We start from the raw sequence: 19,399 nt of genomic DNA, 5'->3' as shown, positions 1-19,399 counted from the left end.
TTAGTTTTCATTGCCCTTCCGCTGATTGGCATTCTGACGGTATTCCAATTCGATAATGCATTGCTATATTGTAAAGTCACTGTTATAAAAATCACCCCCTAGACATTAGGCTGTTAGCCTCCGTCTCGATTAATGCTTAGGCATTTGAAAATTAAGAAAGGGTGTCTAGATCTACCAAGGCGCTTGCCTAGACCGCCTAGGCACTTGCCTAGCCCGTCTAGATCCGGCTAGACACCTGCTTAGGTTTCGACTTACTTAGACAGAAAATATATAACTTTCATTTTGTATTTTATTTTTTTAATATTGTAAGAGACTTGTTGAATACTTTTGGTATGTAGACGGGACGGGACAGGATGAGACGGAACAGAGAGGAAGCAAAGATGCCCTCAGATGGAAACGAGGAAGAAGAATGAGACGGAGATGTTATAATTTTGTGTTCCACAGATGTGGAACGAGTCGGTCCGAGGGGATGAGGCGGAATGAAAATTAACCCAAAATTTGTCCCGTGGAACAGCGTGTTCCACCCGTTTTAGGCGCACCAAACGTGGGACGGAACGCCTCGTCCCACTCCATTCCGTCCCATCCCATGTACCAAACGGTATCTTAACACATATTATATACTTGTTCTCCATGTTTTTATTATGTTCTAATAGCTCATAATATATGTCATTCCATTTTGTAGTTTACGATAAAATCATATATATTTTAAGTATAAATAAATACATATTTACACAAAATATAATATATTTAATTAAATTTGTCTAGACCTCATCTAACCGCCTAGGCGCTAGGCCTCAACTCACCGCCCTACTAGTGCCTAGGGACTAGCGTCTTTTAGAATCTTGTATAAAGTTACATGATATTGCATTATTGGTTGGAAATACCGTCAAGGTAGGAGATATCGTCAAAGTCCGGTCTTGATGTTAGGTAAATCTTTTTGCCCTACACATACATAACGCACCTCTTTGACTTCTAAACTTTTCAGTTCCTCCTACATTTAACCTACCCTTTTTCTAATACCAACTTCTTGTATTATTGGCCAACACACTTTACATGAAGAACCTAACATCATATCTTTACTAGCACCAACCCTCTATAAACTCTCGCGAACTGGGAGACCTTCAGTTGAAGAAACTGGAAGAGCTTCTTTTCGTTTGAAGAATTATGTCCATTGTTGAAGAAGCACCGGACTTTCTTCAAGTTTTTTCCGATGGATCTGTAAAACGCTTTTCACCCGGGGTGGCTTCTGCCTCACCAGAATCAACCGACGGATTCAAGTCCAAGGATGTGATTATTGACTCATCGAAACCCATTACGGGAAGGATTTTCCTTCCTAGTAATCCAACATCTTCGAAGAAGCTTCCGGTTGTGGTTAATTTTCACGGTGGTGGCTTCTGCATTGGCTCAACCACATGGCTTGGCTACCATCATTTCTTAGGAGGCTTAGCTGTTGCATCCCAATCCATTGTTGTTTCCGTTGACTATCGTTTAGCTCCAGAGAACCGGCTCCCCATAGCTTATGAAGACTGCTATTACACGTTCGATTGGCTTAGTCGCCAAGCAAGCTCTGAACCATGGCTGGACAAAGCTGATCTCTCTCGGGTTTTTCTCACCGGGGACAGCGCTGGAGGGAACATAACACACAACGTTGCTGTCAAAGCCATTTGCAATCGAATCAGTTGTGTCAAAATAAGGGGATTGTTGTTGGTACATCCTTATTTTGGGAGTGAAAAGAGAACCGAGAAAGAGATGGCTGAAGAGGGAGCAAAGGATGTGGCGAGCAATGACATGTTTTGGCGACTAAGCATACCTAAAGGCTCCAACCGAGACTATTTCGGTTGTAACTTTGAAAAGACCGAACTGTCTGCAAGCGAATGGAGCGATGAGTTCCCTGCTGTGGTTGTTTATGTGGCTGGCTTGGATTTTTTAAAAGAGAGAGGAGTGATGTATGCAGAGTTTCTGCAGAAAAAAGGAGTTAAAGAAGTGAAGCTGGTGGAGGCGGAGAAGGAGTCTCATGTGTTTCATGTCTTTGATCCCGTTTCAGTGGGGGCCGGTTTGCTTCAGAGAAATATGGGTGAATTCATCAGGAGCTATTAGCCATTTCAGATACCCAATCACCAGGGCATCCTAATATGAACCATTTGTAAAATAACGGAGACATGAACTCCTACTTCTATCTGCATTTTAGTAAACATAGTCATATGTAATACGTATGCAGAAAAAATGCTACTCAAAGCTGTTCATTAAGTTGAAATTCGTAATCAAATTCGACCCGAAACAGCAAATTAACCGCCGTATAATATGAATCCCATAAATTTCCATCCATATACAATGTCACAAGACTATATCACTATGCATAGCCAATGTACACAAGTCCAAAGCTAGGAAGGTTGTGCAGCTAATGGTTTTTTTCATCATTCGGCCGTACTATCGGAAGTACTCATGAAACCTCCGAGAAACCCAGCTCCGTTGCAATTTCCGCACAACATCTCTTTTCTTCCACTACAAGGAAACAAGAACAACGAGAATGAATAGCAAAACAGTTAGTTTCAGTGAGTCCCTACACCCTACACTCTCCAGGGAAAACTATAGCACATCATTTTACCCGAAAATCGTAGTTGAATGATAAAAAAAGGCGTTACCCGCAGAGCCAGCACGAGTCACCGGCTTTAAACCGTCCACCGAAGAGATCAACAGAGTTCACTCCACTACCTTTGCACTGTGAGCACAGAACTGCACCTGACCAATTCACAATACAAGAATATAATTTCCCCAAAACGAAAATTAATATATACACACACACACACACACACACACACACACACACACATGCTTTTAGAGTTAGCTTACCATTTGCATCACAATCAGGGCAAATCATGCTGTTAGGTTTTACGCTTTCATTGCTTTTCTCAGCCTATTGGGATGAAAAAAACAACACCAAAATTTCAGCATGCAACATATATCTAATCAAAATTATTTTTTAAGCGCCTAATGCAAGACTTTCATTTCCAATCTGACATAATACGTGTTCAACTGTTATTAGGGATGTGGGGTATGTGTAGCGTCTGAGCGTAATACGTGAATAACATGCTCTAATACCAAAGTATGATGTGACCATCTGACCCATAGACAATAAACTTGAACACTAGATACTTTGTAAATTAAAAAATAATTCAAGGTTAGATCGGGGAAAAAAAGTAAAGAACCTTAGCTTTGAGCTGGTTAAATCTAGCGGCAGGAGAAATTTGCAGCAGCTTATCTATTCGAACCAGCTTTTGAGTAGCGCTATGGTTGCCTATCCATCATTGTGTATACATTGATTCAAGTCAGTGATCAAATAACAACCAAGTTCATGAGAAAGTACATAAACAAGCGGAAATTTTAGAATGAACCGGCTCATAGCATGTAACAGGTGAAGTAACGACTCAATATACTGCCAAAAATCCAACGGCTAAGGATCCAACTGCGCATACTATGCTCCGGTCCAAACTATACAAAAAGCCGATAACAAGACGAAAGAAGCGGAGAGAGACCTGGTTCTGGGGTGATTTTCAAGGAACTTGAAGGTGCCAAGTACAAAGCATAAGCCATTGGAGAATGAGGAGGGAGCTAGCAAGTTATGATGAAAACTAGTTTGAATGGAGATTGAGTAGGTAGAAAACAAAGAAGAGAGAAGTAGCAGGCTTATCTGCTCGTTTCCACGCAAATGACAGGGCAGCGAAGCTGCTGCCTTTAGCCAATTTTCTGTCCCTCAAAATTACCATTTTGCCCTTATACTTAAAATATGCACTTCTTCTTTGTTAAAACACCGATTTCTGCATCATTCGCGCTTAGGCATTCATGATGATGAGTACCATCCAAATGAAATCGAATATTGATTACTACGTGTCTTGAGCTCAGAGGCTCGACAGGAGACGAAATTTATGCTTCTAGAGACATTTTGGTCATTTCAGAGAAGCTATTTTACAAAGAAAATTAGGGAAGGGTTGTAACATCCCACATCATCCGGGGAAGGGGAAGTGGTGTGCCTTATTTGTACATATCCACCTTCCTATAGTAAGACACGTTTTGGGTGGAAGTCCAAGAACAAACCCGTGAGGACGTGGCCTAAAATGAATAATATCTTACCATGCAGATAAGGTTGTGTCAAGGGTTGTAATGCTCGAGAGACTGGATGTCATAAATAGATGCATTTTTGGAGGTTAGTTACAAGTCAAGCTCAATGGGGGTGAGAAAGTGGGTGGTACATGGTTAGGAGGATCAACTCCTTGCACAATGACATGGTTAGCCCTTATCCAAACTCCAAACTCCAAACTTTGGAGTTGTTTACTTGTTCGGATCGAGAAAATCATAAATTACTAATAAGAAAAATAATAAGTATGAGAACAATTTCTTTCGAATGAATCTATATCTTAAATTTTCCAATTATGTATTACGAATTGTAACTCGAGCCTTGCATACTTTTTATTTTGCTATGTGCATTAAGATAGAAATCAAAATTATTTTAAGAAAGTAATATCTGTTTCATGTCAATGTTGTAGAGATTTTTTTTTTTTTTTTTTGGTTTTTTGACAAATACTTTTTTCTCCTATGAATGGGACCAAAAATCAACTACAGGCAGGCAGCCAACCATTTTTTTCTTTTTTCGATCAAATAATAGATTTTGTTAGAGTAGATTTTAGCCACCGATGAGGTTTGAATTCACGCCGTCATGCAATGATTTAAAATATTTCTACTACTGTAGTAAATAGCCACTTGTTACCATGAAAATAATAAAATAAAAAAATGTTTTAAAAAAGAAAAAATCCTGAAAAATCTTGTTGCAATTGCGGTCAACCCCAAGGGCAATTCTGGGACGTGGCTACTTCTATATATATGCGGCTGCCAATTCCTGTAACCCTATCTCTCACTCTCTCTTACTCTCCTCTTTCGTCGAGGTCTCGTCCCTCTCTCTCTCTCTCTCTCTCTCTCTCTCTCTCTAACAACAAAAATTTTCAAATTCGCGTTTTCATCTAACTTTTTCAATTGCAGAATCCCCAAAACTCAATACCTTCACTCTTAATTCTTCCAACTCAGGTATAATTTTCTATCTCCAAAACCCTAATTTCTCCGATTCAAAGCTCAAAACCCTAATTGCGTCTCGAGCTTCGAAAAACCCTAATTGGAGTGTCCATTTCTCAGCAGAACATGGGCGAAACAAGGGACGACGTCTACGACGAGGAGCTCGTTGATTACGAAGAAGAGGAGGAGAAGGCCCCTGACTCTGCAGCTAAAGTCAACGGCGAAGCCCCCAAAAAGTGAGTTTTTGTTCTACATATTTGCTTACTTATTTTTTTTTTCAGTTCGTTGTTTGGTCGATCGGGGAATTAAAAATTCAACCTTTTCGTTATTCTAATTGCTTATTATCTGTTGCTTGCATATGATTGTTGTAATTCAAAATCCGATCGTAATGCAGAAGTATTCTGATTGCAATTGAATATTATTTAGGTCTAATTTGGTTATGTTTGTCATTGCTTTTTTGCAGGGGATATGTTGGAATTCACAGTTCAGGGTTCAGAGATTTCCTTTTGAAGCCTGAGCTTCTTCGGTCTATTGTCGACTCTGGATTTGAGCATCCTTCTGAAGGTAAACTCTTGAACTTAGACCTTTCGATTGCTATTTTGTAGCTGAAGTCAAACCATGTTGTCTTGATTTTTTTTCCTGTTTCATCGGTGAAGTTTATGATTATGTTTTTGGTCATATAAGCATATTTGAATCCCCATTATGTTATTTTTATCAATCTATTTCTTTGTCGGTTAAATATTTAACTTCTCGGGCTTCTTCTCATTTGTTTTCTTTTATGTGCTTAGAACATGTGCTTAGTTCTAATTCAGTTTAGTTTATGTTTTTCAGGTAATTTGTCCTACTATCATAAACTTGAATTCAGAGAACTATTAGAGTTTCGGTAAAGACTTTCATAAAAAGATTGGAGACGTAATGTTTTACTTACCAATGGTTCCTTCGATGCGGTTTTCTTTGGTTCATCAGTGCAACATGAATGTATCCCTCAAGCTATCCTCGGAATGGATGTTATTTGTCAAGCTAAATCTGGGATGGGAAAAACTGCTGTTTTTGTTCTATCATCTTTACAGCAGATCGACCCTGTCGCAGGCCAAGTCTCTGCCCTTGTCCTTTGCCATACTAGAGAATTAGCATACCAGGTACATTTGGGATCTGATTTAATAGTAATGTGCCACTGAATTTTTTCCATCTGTTCATGTTAATACAATACTAATTTGCCATTGAACTCTTGTGTAGATTTGTCATGAATTTGAGAGGTTCAGTACATACTTGCCTGATCTCAAGGTTGCTGTCTTCTATGGTGGTGTTAATATCAAACTTCACAAAGATTTACTGAAAAATGAATGCCCACACATTGTTGTTGGAACTCCTGGAAGAATACTAGCACTGGCAAGAGATAAAGACCTCTCCTTGAAGAATGTGAGGCATTTTATCCTTGATGAATGCGACAAGATGCTTGAATCACTCGGTATGGATTTTACCTATTTTGAATTACGGTTGTGCTCTGATTTTTATGTATGTCTCAGTTAGTGTCCCCACATCTTAATATTTGCTTCTTCTCAATGCAGACATGAGGAGAGATGTGCAGGAGATCTTCAAGATGACGCCTCACGATAAGCAAGTGATGATGTTTTCCGCAACACTCAGCAAAGACATCCGCCCAGTTTGCAAGAAATTTATGCAAGATGTAATGTCCCATGGCCGAATCTACTTCAATTTTGAAGTCTCTTTTTTCATAATCCCACATTCTCCGAGAGGTTTTGTAATTAAGTCGAATCTGGTGGTTACATAATGTGCTTACCGGCATCGTGTTAATTTGGAGACCACCATAGTCTGCCGTTTATTTGGAATTTGTGGCTTGACAAGGGTGTTCATTCGGAGTAAAAAGCGAGAGTAATACACAAAGGAGGCCATCTACTAGGAGTTCTCTCAGTTGTGGGATAAGTGCCTTACAATCTGCATTAGTATTTCCTTAGGTTTATCTTCCTCGTTGGGTTTGGCTTTTTTGTTTTTAGTAAGTCATCTTGTGGGTTTAAATTTGTAGTCCAGTGTATTGGCATTATTTTCCAGTCAAGGGTGAGAGCGGTGGGTGGGTGGGTGGGTCGGCGGTGTTGGGGAGCGGGGGTACTCATGTTGGTGTCCCCACTGGGATCAGCCTTGGTCAGCAGTCAAATTTCTTAATAGATTGTATTGAGCGTCAATGGTGGTGGCTTAAAGTGATTTAGAAAAAGTTAACTTCAAGGAGACAAAACAGATGGAGCAGAATCTTGATTCAGGAGATGTGCATCCGTCATTCATTTCGTTCTGGATTCTATTAGCTTGAGGAAGGCCCCTAATATGATTTACTGTGACATTTGTCCCTTTCAGCCTATGGAAATATATGTTGATGATGAAGCCAAGTTGACCTTGCATGGTCTAGTGCAGGTATTTAGTTTGCAAGTGGTCTTTTAGTTTATTACACTTATTTATTCATATAATTATTACCTTTCACTGTTCGTTCATAAAAATAAACAAGAATCTTACCTCAATAACCTAAAATTTCAGCACTACATCAAGTTAACTGAGGCAGAGAAGAACCGCAAGTTGAATGACCTCCTTGATGCATTGGACTTCAATCAAGTTGTTATATTCGTCAAAAGCGTTAGCAGAGCTGCTGAGCTGAACAAACTACTTTCAGAGTGTAACTTTCCCTCTATATGCATCCATTCTGGAATGAGCCAAGAAGAAAGGTTTGTTACTAATTCCTATATATTATTATTCCATATTGTATTCCTCGTCAAGTTTTTAATTCTTGTTACTCTGACACCTTTTTGTCACAAATTTTGTTTTTATTGGATTTGGGATATTTCATTACCCCAACTTCTACTTTAGTTGATCTTAGTAGTTTATGTCATTTTCCATCTTTAAATCATAGTTTTCTTAACCGTTTTATAAAATTTGATCCAAACTATTAGCTAACCAGCTTTGTGTAGGTGTTTATTATACTGTGTGTTTATTTATAAAGTTAATGTTTAGGTGTCATATTTTTTTTCTTCTCTCTGTATAGTTGTCTAGTGTTATATAAATGTTTTTTTTTCTCTAGTTGCATGCCTGGTGATTCTTGTGCTTTAGAGTTTTTTCATACTTTTAAATTGATGTTATAGGCGATGAGTACTCTCTCTGGTTATCTTCTGCTGTTTGTGTCCCACTGCCCCTACTTCTCTCCCCTGATTGCCCTTATGTCGTTTAAAATGTCTTGTTGAACTGTTGTCATTTTTTGGCCTAGTTATTTCAATTTGGGAGGTTGACCATTTAATTTTAAATTGTCTCTCTTTTGTAGGTTGAAGCGGTACAAAGGATTCAAGGAGGGTCAGAACAGGATTCTTGTGGCAACTGATTTAGTCGGTAGAGGAATTGACATTGAGCGTGTTAACATTGTTATCAACTACGACATGCCAGATTCCGCTGACACTTATTTACACAGGGTAAGTTGATATTATGGTTTGGAATAAGTCTTGTCTAGCTGAATTTTAGCTTATGTATTGTCTTTTGATTAGCGTCTGTTTATCTTTTCTTTTTGGGTATTGTGGTGCATAATTATATGCCTTTGGTACCTTTCCATAAAGGGAGGACTAAGAAAGAATTCTAGTTTTTCTTTTGGGGTTACTTGTAGCTGGAAGAGAAGCCTGATATTGAAAATGTATTTTGATGATCATAATGCATGATCATTTATGCAGTGTGGTTTACTGTTCAAATAAATATAGATTAAGATGCAATTCTATTACATCTTTTGTCTCTTATGCGAATGGCTGGCAACTAATTTATATTCATATGTAGTAGATCTGCTACGTTAAAGAGTATTATAGTTTTTGGGTATAGAATAAGATCATTTACATTGTGCCTGGTACAAAGATGGATGGTTGTAGGTAGTAGTATTCTGACGATTAACATGACGATGAACAGCTAACACATTCACGAATATATCTTGGATCTAACTTCTTGCTTTCACATCAAAATTCTGATAGGTTGGCAGAGCTGGTAGGTTTGGCACCAAAGGTCTTGCAATTACGTTTGTTTCATCCGCAGCAGACTCTGATGTTCTAAATGATGTACGAAATTAGTTTTCCACGTGTGTTCTCTTATGTTTATTGTAATTTTTCCGTTGTTTTAAACTTATTGGGTATGCAAATGCAGGTTCAGGAGAGGTTTGAGGTTGATATAAAGGAGCTTCCTGAACAGATCGATACTGCCACATACAGTATGTTTTCTTTGCTGGATATTTTTTTGTGGTGTTTTGCTTTATAGTCAACTTTTTATTTTTGGTCTAAAGGTCGGAAAATAACTGATTGGAATTAGGAAACAGAACCTGTATCACATTTAACAATCTTCTCAGATTTGTTTTTATTATGACCGTACAACACCGATAATTGCCTTTCTTGAACAGAAAAATGAGATAATAAAAAACAAAAGACCAGTCTTTTGGGGTTTCCCTAACTAACCAACCTCGCCACTTTAATGTTTTATGAATTTTTTTTTCTGTTTTATTTAGGAAAAGAATTAGGGTTTATTTTTGTAATGAAAACAGTTAGCAACTTAACCACATGGCAGTAGATGGTTGATATTTTCCTTCTCTTTCCATTAATGTCCTGCTATTTCTTCCTCGTTTAGCATACCAGATTGGATATGTCAATCGTTACTGCAAGTCAGACCATAATTCTAATTTACTACTCGCATCTAGCCCTTCCTGTGCTTCTTACAGGTGATTAACTGAATTTACGCGTTCCTAATGTACTATCTTCTTTGTATGCAGTGCCATCTTAATTGAAGTTTACATCTCAGTACGAAGGTGTCATTTGCACTGGTGGTGGAGGGTGTTGCAAACCGTTCTGTTTTTTTATCAGACTGATTTTGAACGATTTGTTTTATGCGGTAGAAGCTCGACGCAGATGTATAAGTGTTTTTAAATGTGGGTGTGTAGACATTTGCGGTCCTCCACAACCTGTTACCCGGCAGGGCTTGTTTTGAGATGTTAGCAGAGTTGGAAATTTCAGAATTCATTTGCAGTATTATGTATTAAGTACCAGCTATCTAGCAGTGTGGGTTAAAACAGAAGGGATGAGACGCTAAGGAGGAGGGAGAACAAAGAAAATGTTATTCGCTTTAATATTATTTCGTGCCAGTATTGAGATTTTACCATGAAGATTTTGTTCCACGTTATTTCTGTTTTTATTTTTATATCGGTATCTGATAATGCAAGATTTCTGAATTCCGAATGCATTTCTATTTGGGAAATGATGTCGAAAAAACTTTTTGTAACAGTTCTGTTCGAGAAAGGATGAAAAGCATTTTTTACGTTCTTGGTTAATCATGTTTGTTGTTTTGTTTAATTTATTTAATTCAACGGTTAAAAATAAGAATGATCGGATGATGAGAAGCTTAAAATGACCGAAGTGTCCCCGTTACTATTTTGGTAAATTACAAAGTCCAACACGCTAGTGAACTGGTTAGTGACTCTTTGTCATAATCACGTTCTCACCCATTTGCAATATTTGGGACATCTCCAATGTACCCGAAAGTTTTTTCAGACTCAAATCGGAAACTTAAAACCTATAAATGGTGGCTATTAAGTCGAACCAGGACTTATGTTTGGGGAATTGATTGACAAGCTACTCTCTTCTTCAATGCACTAGCACTAAAGATGCATTGACGAATACGATGTAACTCACAAGACGTGAGGGGTTTTTTGGTAGTACAGTTTCATACTGTTATAGTGTGTTTAAGTCACTTATGCTAAATACACAATATCTGTTTATCAATAGATTATAACTGTTATCCGCTTGTATTTAATACGTGAATTAATAAGAATACATAAAGGTGTAACCGTTGCAACCAAAAATGTTTTTCACAAATCATAATGTTCCCCTAATTGAGATCTTAATTTTGAGTCTGTATAGAGTATTTTCTCATAAATTAGAAACCATCGAACCGAGTCAAACGCCATGAGCTATGGCAATAAACACTTTCCTCATGCAATTCTTTGCTCCAATACTGTTCCTATTTATTGAAGTCGGGCAAAGTTGATGTAAACCACGCCTAAAACTTTTGACAATGCCATTTCTTCAGTGGATGTTATATTCAAAATGGTATCCATATACAAGAATTTCTACCTCCTTTTTCATCTTGCAATCCTATTATCTGTAAATTAGTTTTTACTAGCTAGTACTACGACTATATTTGGGAATATGCATTTATATACATACATACATGCATAGAATAGAGAAATTTTTATCGGTATATGGCACACATGATACGTGGTATAAGATTTCAGGTGTCTAATGTCTCATTTCTAGTGTATATTAATAGAAAACAAATATGCATGTTATAATTTGAGTAAAATAAATATAACCGTATTTGGAGTACTCCGAAAATTTGCTCACACATATATTATTATTCTCTAAGTTAGTATAACTACTACATATATTATACTACACGCAGGAACTATTGCGCACCAGTTTGATGCTTTATATTGCTTTAACGAGTTTTGTGTTTGGCGCTGTGGATGAAACCCGAAGTAATATTTTTAACGTGCTTGACTATGGCGCCTTTGCAGATGGCCAGCACGATGATTCCGAAGTAATAAATATCTTCATGGCTTCAACTTTGTGTCTGCAGTTTTTTTTTCTGTAATTAGTTAATTACGTTTTAATTCTTAAATCCTCAAAGTTGCCTTCTAAGATTGTTATATATATATATCTTGTGCAATGAAAGGCCTTTTTAAAAGCATGGAAGGAGTTGTGTGAAGCTGAAGGAAGTTATTATGGTCTGCCAATGCTTGAAATACCTTGCGGAAAGACATTTAAACTGAAACCCGTGCATTTCCAGGGCCCCTGCAAGTCGAGATCAGTTCAAATTAAGGTACTAATTAATTTATTGGAGCATTTTGAAAATGTCAAAGTAGTATTCAGATAGCAGAAAACGTTTTTGGTAGTTAGTTATGGTTGAAATAAATAAAAAATGCTTTTTTGGGAGCTTCTAACCAGTATACGTTGTTTCATATGTATTCCATCGATGGACTCAAATTCGAATCCTTCTTCTAGTAGTGTAGAATATCACTGGTATTAAAAAAAGTAACTGAAAAGTTGGATTATATTTTTGTAAAATAATCAATAATGCAAAGTCATGAGAGTTTTCAACTAAGGCTCTAATACCGCATATAAGAATAATCTGTTCTTTAAAATTCGAAGAAGATAAGTCATAGCTTGACTTCAAATGTAAGTTTCTCCTCTCTTGCACAACAATATGCTCGACTTACAATAGGTCTAAATCCATTAATGAGCTACCTATTTTGTGAGAGCGTTGACCACTATTTATATTGAAATAATCCTAGTGATTTTCTATTAAAATTGTGTAGGAAACTGACACATAATTCTAATTGAACTATGAGTGCTAAGTATCAAGATTCATTTAAAGCATTATGACCGGTTCTAACTCCCACTATCATGCTCACATTCTAACAACTTTTGGATCGATTATTTACAGTTTTATTCAGTATTCAAATTGATGAATTGAAACTTAATTTTGCTGGATGCAGTTTTTTGGAACTATCATTGCTCCTGCGTATATAAGTGGATGGACTGGTTGTGTTGGAAATAGCTGGCTACTATTTTCAAACGTGGACAACCTCATGATCAATGGATCGGGAAAGATCGACGGCCAGGGTGAAAATTGGTGGCATAAACCAAAGGAACACCAAAAACACAAAGTACACATTTCTCATTCTATATGCATATTAACCTTATCCAAATTACATCATGACACAGGTAACCAAACTTTAATTTATGTCCAGGAAATAATCAGATACCAATCTCTCGATTTTCAGGGTAAAGGAAACTGCTATAGTCCTGCAGTAAGACCACTCTTCTTAATATTGTCGAAACATATTAAGAAAATGATTTTTGAACACTCATTTTCATACTCTGCACTTTTGTTATATTTAACATTTGAATTGAATAAATTAAAAGAGAATCAAGAAACAGGGTTAAAAAAAAAAAAAGATATGTATAGAGGGATAAAAAAAACCACTTCTCACTTTTAATTCATAATAGAAATTTAGGTAAGAAGTGGCTAATTAGTTATAAGAGAAATCCTAAAAGAAATTTTAGCCCCTTCTTTTTAACTAAAAACAATCCTAATAAAAGAAGGGTCTAATTAGTTACGTGTGATTGTTTTGCAGGCTTTACGCCTCAGCAACTGCTCTAATCTTCATCTTAGGGGACTTACTCATGTTAATAGCCCAAGAAGCCATATTTATATCAGTAACAGTGAAAATGTAACTCTTACTAATCTCAATATAACTGCACCTGAATCAAGCCCTAACACAGATGGAATTCATCTCTCAAGCTCAAAAAATGTGAGCATCCATGAAAGCACCATTGCAACTGGTAATCCCAATATCTGTTACTTAATTACGTGGTTCTGTTCGTATTAATAAAAATAATGATTTTACTTTTTATTGATTTTAGGGGATGACTGCATTGCTATCAAGCGAAATTGTTCCAAGATCAATATTAAAGGGATTATGTGTGGCCCAGGGCATGGTATAAGGTTTGTCAATGACCTAATTTCTCTTTTGTTGATATAGAACCTACATAAAAGAGACTTACATGAAACAGATACAATGTGTGCCTCTCACAAAAAAAAAAAAAAAAAAGGGGGGCCTTGGAGCAAGTGTTTTCACACGAGTTTCTTTAGATTACCAAATTCAAATTCGATTTTGCTCTCTCTATCCACAAGACAAGAGATGGAGCAAAAAAATATATTATAAAATGAATTAGAACTCTGTATGATCTTGTAGCGTGGGAAGCCTTGGAGCACAAGGAGCGTATGAAACAGTTGAAGAAGTGTTCGTGGGAAATTGTACCTTCACAGAGTCCATGTATGGAGCAAGGATCAAGACCTGGCAGGTAGCGTTTAGGGACAACAACAATATTTTCAATTATATTTTGGGCCAAACTTTATAATTAACAAGTAGCGTTCGTTAGCTACAATAAATCTGGACCACACATTTAGACAGGAACTATCACTTACTTGATCAATAACCTTAATTTAAGCATCTCATAAACATTGTTGTTTATCAGGGAGGTTCAGGGTACGCCAGGAACATACATTTCCAACACATCCATCTTAGGGAAGCTAAAAATCCGATCATCATTGACCAATTTTACTGCAATGGTCGACACGATTGCAAAAATTCGGTAAAGATATACATGATAACATATATTGACTGTTATAAAAAAAAGTATTAGTTAATTACACATGAAAAGTTTCTAATTATTTTGTGCAATTAATTAATTAATTAATGTTGCAGACGGAGGCAGTGTCAGTGAGCAATGTTACATATTTTGGTGTGAGGGGAACTAGTGCTAGGAAGGATGCAATCACATTGAAGTGTGCAAGTACAAATTGCACCAACATTTCAATGAACAAGATTAACATTTCATCATGGGACTATGGAAGTGAGGTTTCTGCTTATTGTCTGAATGCAAAAGGAACATCAAGCTGCACCACACCTACTGTGCCTTGCCTGAACGGTGTTTGCGAGGGTGGAGGTGACTGTGGAAGTGAAGATTTTGTCTTTTATTAAAAATTCTAATGAAGGTGATAGTTATAGATCAATTAGAAGTGATGAATTACAGAACACCACCAATTCTGGTGTGTAGATTTTTGAAAGATAATTTTAGGAACGAGTGGTAAAGAATAATGGAATTAGAGAACACATTTCATATTGGTTGCAAGTGTCCCTTGGTCTTCTATGTACCTGAATTTGATTTCTCTCTTTGTCCCCTTGCTCCATTATTTTCCTTTCCAAATCCATTTTTTATTGATGAACGTTTATTCTAAAAAACTGAAATTGTTATTGACAGAATAATTCATGTGCATGCTATATGGATGAGATGTATATATATTGTTCTTCGCATAGCAAATTTAACTTTGGAAATAAAAACAACATATTGCATCACCAAAAAACAAAAAAAAAAAAACTTAGGAAACAACAAAAGATTTGAGAGATGTTCTCGCCAAGTAACATATCAATCAACTACATGACAAGAGAAATTATTTAAAAAAAAACCCAATAATTATGTAATATATGAGGTGGTAAAAGAATTTCAGTTTTAAGAAATCCAACTCCCACCAACGATACATTCTGAACTCCAATAATGACACCGTAACAAAACATCATTTCCAGACAAAAGGATTTCGCCGAGTCGTTAAAGGTTGTCTGACAGGATTTTGTCGTTAAAGGTTTTGCTCGACAAGATTTCGTCGAGCAAGGTCGTAGCTAGAATGTTTGCCCGACTATGATTGATCATGAAATCAGTTTAGTTAATCTTATAAGTGCACTACGATTGTGATGTTGTGTCTAAATTTCACTATATAAAGTCATTATTAATCTGATCAATTATGATATAAAACATTCTACGTATTATATTGAGGTATATATGGACACGTTATAACACATAATTTTAGTTCTTATGGATTAGACGAATGTTTTAAATTTTTTAGAAATACTGCATGAATCACGAATTTTTTTTTAACAAACGATATTATCTATACTAAGTAGGAGGGGGTGGGCTTAGCCTCACAATGGGCTAGCAATAATATGGTTCAAATTCACCTTTGTCGAAAATCGAATCTAAGACCTCTTACTTACAAGTGAAAAGAAATACTATTACATGAATATTTTAAATTTTGTAATTGTACAATTTCCATTTTTGGTACATAGCTTTAGTCGCTATGGATTCGATGAATGTTTTATAAAAATTCAAAATTTTAAAAATATGAAAAAAAAAAGAAGAGGAAAAAAAAATTGTGGCAGTGCACTTTGAAAGAAATAATATTAGGTAGTGACTGTATGCATGGACTTTATTTTATGAATAATGTTAGGGAGATCAAATTTTTTAAATTCAATTTGCAAACCAAATGATGTGGTTGTTGATAATTAGATTATTACTTAAACGTTGATTAACATGTTTATTTCTTATTAGTGACACATCATCTAGTTTGTAAATTTGGTTTAAAATTTGTTCTCTCTAGCATTACCCTAATTTTATCCCAAAATATAAAAAAAACCCTGCTAACCGTCGACTTTATTTTACATACATAAAACAATTGCATAGCCAAATGTACTGATTAATAGTCATTAATCGTTAATCCTAGTATAGTGATTGCATGCATGCACGGCCAACTCCCACACCATGTATAAGAAGAGGGAGGAGCGTAGGGTGATTATCGCTAAATTAAGTTAAGAAATTGAGTTTTAATTCATCTCGCATATACTTACGTACTGATAATGGTGAGGAACACTGCAATTTCTGGACTCGATTCTTGCTTGCTTAGTACTAACGTTACTTCTTTCTCTACTAAAATTAGCTTCTCTTTTTATTTATTTAAATTCTGTGTGCAGGACCTACATTTAGTCAGCTTTCCGTTTTTATTCATTGCTACATCTAGTTTTGGCATTGGATATGGGCAAAATGGTACTAATAATGTGTTTGATTTTGGTGCATCTGGAGATGGCGTCGCAGATGATTCACAAGTAATTTGATAAATCTTTTCCTCACTTTAATTATATGATTTTTTCCTCACTTGAAGACATGGCAAAGAGCATGTGGAACTCCAGGATCTTCACAAGCCCTAAGCATCCCACAAGGGAAAACCTACTCAACCCTCTCAGATTTTTGGGTCCTTGCAAGTCCAACAATGTTCAAATTCAGGTATATCTGCATATATATGGTTTTCGTTGAATTCTTTACGTTAATCCTTGTACTTAATTAATCAACTAAGGTTTAGGGTTATGCATGCATTTCCTCTTTTAATTATAATGTGTTAATGATTAATTTAAGGAGAAATTAGATTCGCATCCTTCTTTTTGCTACTTCATTGATTAAAATCCTATTCATTTTCAATTTTTGATCAAGGTCCTTGGATATTAATAATATCATTAATTATTTGAATAATAAAATATTTTTATTTTTAAATATATTCCTTTAGTATTAAAAATGTTACAATTAGTATATTTGCATATTTAATCAATGATATAAAAATTACATATGGTATATTTATGTTTTATGCCTAAACTTTGTATCATAAATTTATATTTTTAGTTTGTACCCACTTTTAGTTTGCAACATTTTTTAAATTTGTAGTATTTTCTTTTTAGTTTTACTTTGTACCCATGTATTAATTTCTTTTAGCGCCTATATTTTTAAAAAAATCATTTGTACTCATAATTGTTTATTCTTTTATCTATACCCTAATTTATTTATAATGTACCCATTCTTCTTTATTAATGTACTACTTTGTTATATGTGAAATGTACCAATTTTTTTAACACTATGGATACATTCTTTTGCCATTTATTATTTCTTATTTTTACATAGTTTTTATCCATTTATTCAATCAAAATGGTTGAATTTTTTTATTGTAACCGTTTTTAATAGTATTATAATGAGAGATTTTAAATTTATAGGATTATAAATCTCATAAAATATCAAACAATTAATGTCAAAACTATAAAAATATAAATATTAATTGTAATATAATGAGTTGTACAAAGTCAAGGGACTTTGATCAAACTTTGAATACCATTAAGGTTTTAGTCAAAGAATGTTAAGAATTAGGGACCGCATCCAAAGTATCCCTTAATTTAACTTCTCTTTGAATTTAATCAGGTTGACGGGAATATTGTGGGTCCTTCCGATCCTAATGTTTGGACAACGGCGTGCGAATCTGGATGCTGGTTATGCTTCGAAGACGTGAAGGGTCTGATCATCAAGGGAAGCGGACATGTAAATGGGAAGGGTGCAATTTGGTGGAACCAAGTATGTAAATTAACTCAAAATTATAATTAAAATACCGTTTTTCATGTTTTATTTATGAAATTTAAAAACTCATCAGGCTTTTTTTGTTAATATGTATGTTCAGCAGGATAAGTTTCATTGCAAAGCACCATCGGTAATATACCTTTTCACTATATTATTTGATTATAAAGGAAAAAAGATTACCTTATTTGAGCTAGGAAATTTTGGTTTTCGTATTTGATATATATACTTTGGGATTTTGAAATCTCATTTCGAGATTTTTGTGGTTAGGCTCTACACTTTCACAAATGTGACAACCTTCAACTTAGTGGATTTACTTCTCAAGACAGCCCAAGAAATCATATCATGATCCATCAATGCACTGGTGTACATATATCAAGTGTTCATCTAAATGCACCTGCAAATAGCCCCAACACTGATGGCATTGACATCAGTTTGTCAAGTCAAATAGATATACATGACTCTTCCGTTGGAACCAGTAATTCACATTACTTTATATATATTTGAAGCTTAAGTATTCTTTGTATTCATAACTATGAGTTCACTAGTATTTCAACTTTAAGTTTTGCTAAGTTTGTGTAATTGTAACATTGCTTAACATTATTGACGTGATGTTGCCTATTAAGTTAAATTTTAACTTAGTGATCAATGATTTTATACTTGAAGACACGTCAACATGGCATATTGCGTTGTGGACACCCATGATATTTTTCGTCATTGTTTAGTTGCTTATGTTATTTACTTGCATATATTCTTTGTAACATATGATTAATTGTTTACAATACATAGGTGATGACTGCATTGCAATTAAGGGTGGCTCTTCTTTTGTAAACATAACAAATGTGGCATGTGGACCAGGTCACGGTATTAGGTATGTGAAAAAGTTGTCTTTTACATTTTCGTCACAAAATGAAACTTTACGAACAATAAAGGTCCCTAAACCCTAATCCTATGCCTTAGTTCGTTTCAAACAAACTAATCAATCTATTTTTCTAATTGACTTTTTAACTGTATGCGTGTGTGTTCTGTTTCTATGGTGTGGGAAGCTTAGGACAAGGTGAAGCTGATGATAGAGTTGAACAAGTGCATGTTCAACATTGTACCTTCACCAATACTCAAAATGGTGCAAGAATCAAGACTTGGAAGGTAAATATAATTTACGTTTTAAGGTGGATAAAATTTGCGCATGTGTTGATGATACCCTCTAATGTAAATTGGTCTCTTACAAGTTACAATAGTACTCTCTCTCTACCATATATCATTTCTTCTGGATGAAACAGTTTGTGATATAACATGTTTTTCAAATAATTAATTTAGATATTTAATATATAACACTATTCTTGTTTTGTTTGAAGGGAGGATATGGGTATGCTAAGTCGATTTTCTTTAGTCAAATCACACTTGTTCTAGCTCAAAATCCTATTATTATTGACCAGCATTACATCGATACAACTAAAAGCAAAGATTCCGTAATTTGA

General features: G+C 35.4%; 4 protein-coding genes and 1 pseudogene across 5 annotated transcripts; 4 read left to right on the top strand and 1 right to left on the bottom strand.

Moving 5' to 3' along the window:
* Nucleotides 1-92: 92 nt before the first annotated feature.
* On the top strand, nt 93-2,300 carry LOC126602440 (probable carboxylesterase 17). Its single transcript, XM_050269305.1, has 2 exons — nt 93-598; nt 1,084-2,300. The coding sequence occupies exon 2, from the start codon at nt 1,165-1,167 to the stop codon at nt 2,095-2,097; it is 933 nt and encodes a 310-aa protein (XP_050125262.1). The 5' UTR covers nt 93-598; nt 1,084-1,164; the 3' UTR covers nt 2,098-2,300.
* LOC126602442 (protein BUNDLE SHEATH DEFECTIVE 2, chloroplastic-like) lies at nt 2,212-3,725 on the bottom strand. Its single transcript, XM_050269307.1, has 5 exons — nt 3,534-3,725; nt 3,207-3,295; nt 2,851-2,914; nt 2,643-2,739; nt 2,212-2,502 (listed from the first exon to the last, which is right to left on the bottom strand). Exons 1-5 carry the CDS (start codon nt 3,589-3,591, stop codon nt 2,415-2,417), a joined length of 396 nt encoding a protein of 131 aa, XP_050125264.1. The 5' UTR covers nt 3,592-3,725; the 3' UTR covers nt 2,212-2,414.
* Nucleotides 3,726-4,899: 1,174 nt separating this feature from the next.
* On the top strand, nt 4,900-10,240 carry LOC126602439 (DEAD-box ATP-dependent RNA helicase 15). 2 transcript variants are annotated; one of them, XM_050269304.1, is made up of 13 exons: nt 4,900-4,937; nt 5,032-5,076; nt 5,182-5,297; nt 5,525-5,625; nt 6,028-6,200; nt 6,298-6,529; nt 6,630-6,748; nt 7,429-7,485; nt 7,606-7,790; nt 8,381-8,525; nt 9,066-9,149; nt 9,235-9,298; nt 9,851-10,240. In XM_050269304.1, exons 3-13 carry the CDS (start codon nt 5,188-5,190, stop codon nt 9,859-9,861), a joined length of 1,281 nt encoding a protein of 426 aa, XP_050125261.1. In that variant the 5' UTR covers nt 4,900-4,937; nt 5,032-5,076; nt 5,182-5,187; the 3' UTR covers nt 9,862-10,240. The 2 variants fall into 2 exon arrangements, with proteins under 2 accessions (XP_050125261.1, XP_050125260.1); XM_050269303.1 differs by having other exon boundaries at nt 4,927-5,076; nt 5,185-5,297.
* Nucleotides 10,241-11,868: 1,628 nt separating this feature from the next.
* LOC126602633 (probable polygalacturonase At3g15720) lies at nt 11,869-14,683 on the top strand. The gene is made up of 7 exons (XM_050269553.1): nt 11,869-11,955; nt 12,632-12,802; nt 13,274-13,481; nt 13,563-13,644; nt 13,895-14,003; nt 14,178-14,294; nt 14,414-14,683. The coding sequence occupies exons 1-7, from the start codon at nt 11,869-11,871 to the stop codon at nt 14,681-14,683; spliced, it is 1,044 nt and encodes a 347-aa protein (XP_050125510.1).
* A 1,612-nt stretch (nt 14,684-16,295) lies between these two features.
* LOC126602632 (probable polygalacturonase At3g15720) lies at nt 16,296-19,399 on the top strand (annotated as a pseudogene).

Source organism: Malus sylvestris, chromosome 15, assembly GCF_916048215.2.
Source record: "Malus sylvestris chromosome 15, drMalSylv7.2, whole genome shotgun sequence".
NCBI lineage: Eukaryota > Viridiplantae > Streptophyta > Magnoliopsida > Rosales > Rosaceae > Malus > Malus sylvestris.
Note: the sequence above shows the minus strand (reverse complement) of the source record. Positions and strands in the feature narration are given on the sequence as shown.

Bases quoted from the DNA above. Each gene is read 5' to 3' on its own strand.
- LOC126602440 (XM_050269305.1), top strand. From the start codon at position 1,165: ATGTCCATTGTTGAAGAAGCACCGGACTTTCTTCAAGTTTTTTCCGAT.
- LOC126602442 (XM_050269307.1), bottom strand. From the start codon at position 3,591: ATGGCTTATGCTTTGTACTTGGCACCTTCAAGTTCCTTGAAAATCACC. The intron at 3,296-3,533 runs GTCTCTCTCCGC...AATGATGGATAG, and splicing joins GAAAATCACCCCAGAACCAG to GCAACCATAGCGCTACTCAA. The intron at 2,740-2,850 runs GTAAGCTAACTC...TGAATTGGTCAG, and splicing joins CCCTGATTGTGATGCAAATG to GTGCAGTTCTGTGCTCACAG.
- LOC126602439 (XM_050269304.1), top strand. From the start codon at position 5,188: ATGGGCGAAACAAGGGACGACGTCTACGACGAGGAGCTCGTTGATTAC. The intron at 7,486-7,605 runs GTATTTAGTTTG...CTAAAATTTCAG, and splicing joins CCTTGCATGGTCTAGTGCAG to CACTACATCAAGTTAACTGA. The intron at 8,526-9,065 runs GTAAGTTGATAT...AAATTCTGATAG, and splicing joins CTGACACTTATTTACACAGG to GTTGGCAGAGCTGGTAGGTT.
- LOC126602633 (XM_050269553.1), top strand. From the start codon at position 11,869: ATGCTTGAAATACCTTGCGGAAAGACATTTAAACTGAAACCCGTGCAT. The intron at 13,482-13,562 runs GTAATCCCAATA...TATTGATTTTAG, and splicing joins TGAAAGCACCATTGCAACTG to GGGATGACTGCATTGCTATC. The intron at 14,295-14,413 runs GTAAAGATATAC...TTGCAGACGGAG, and splicing joins GACACGATTGCAAAAATTCG to GCAGTGTCAGTGAGCAATGT.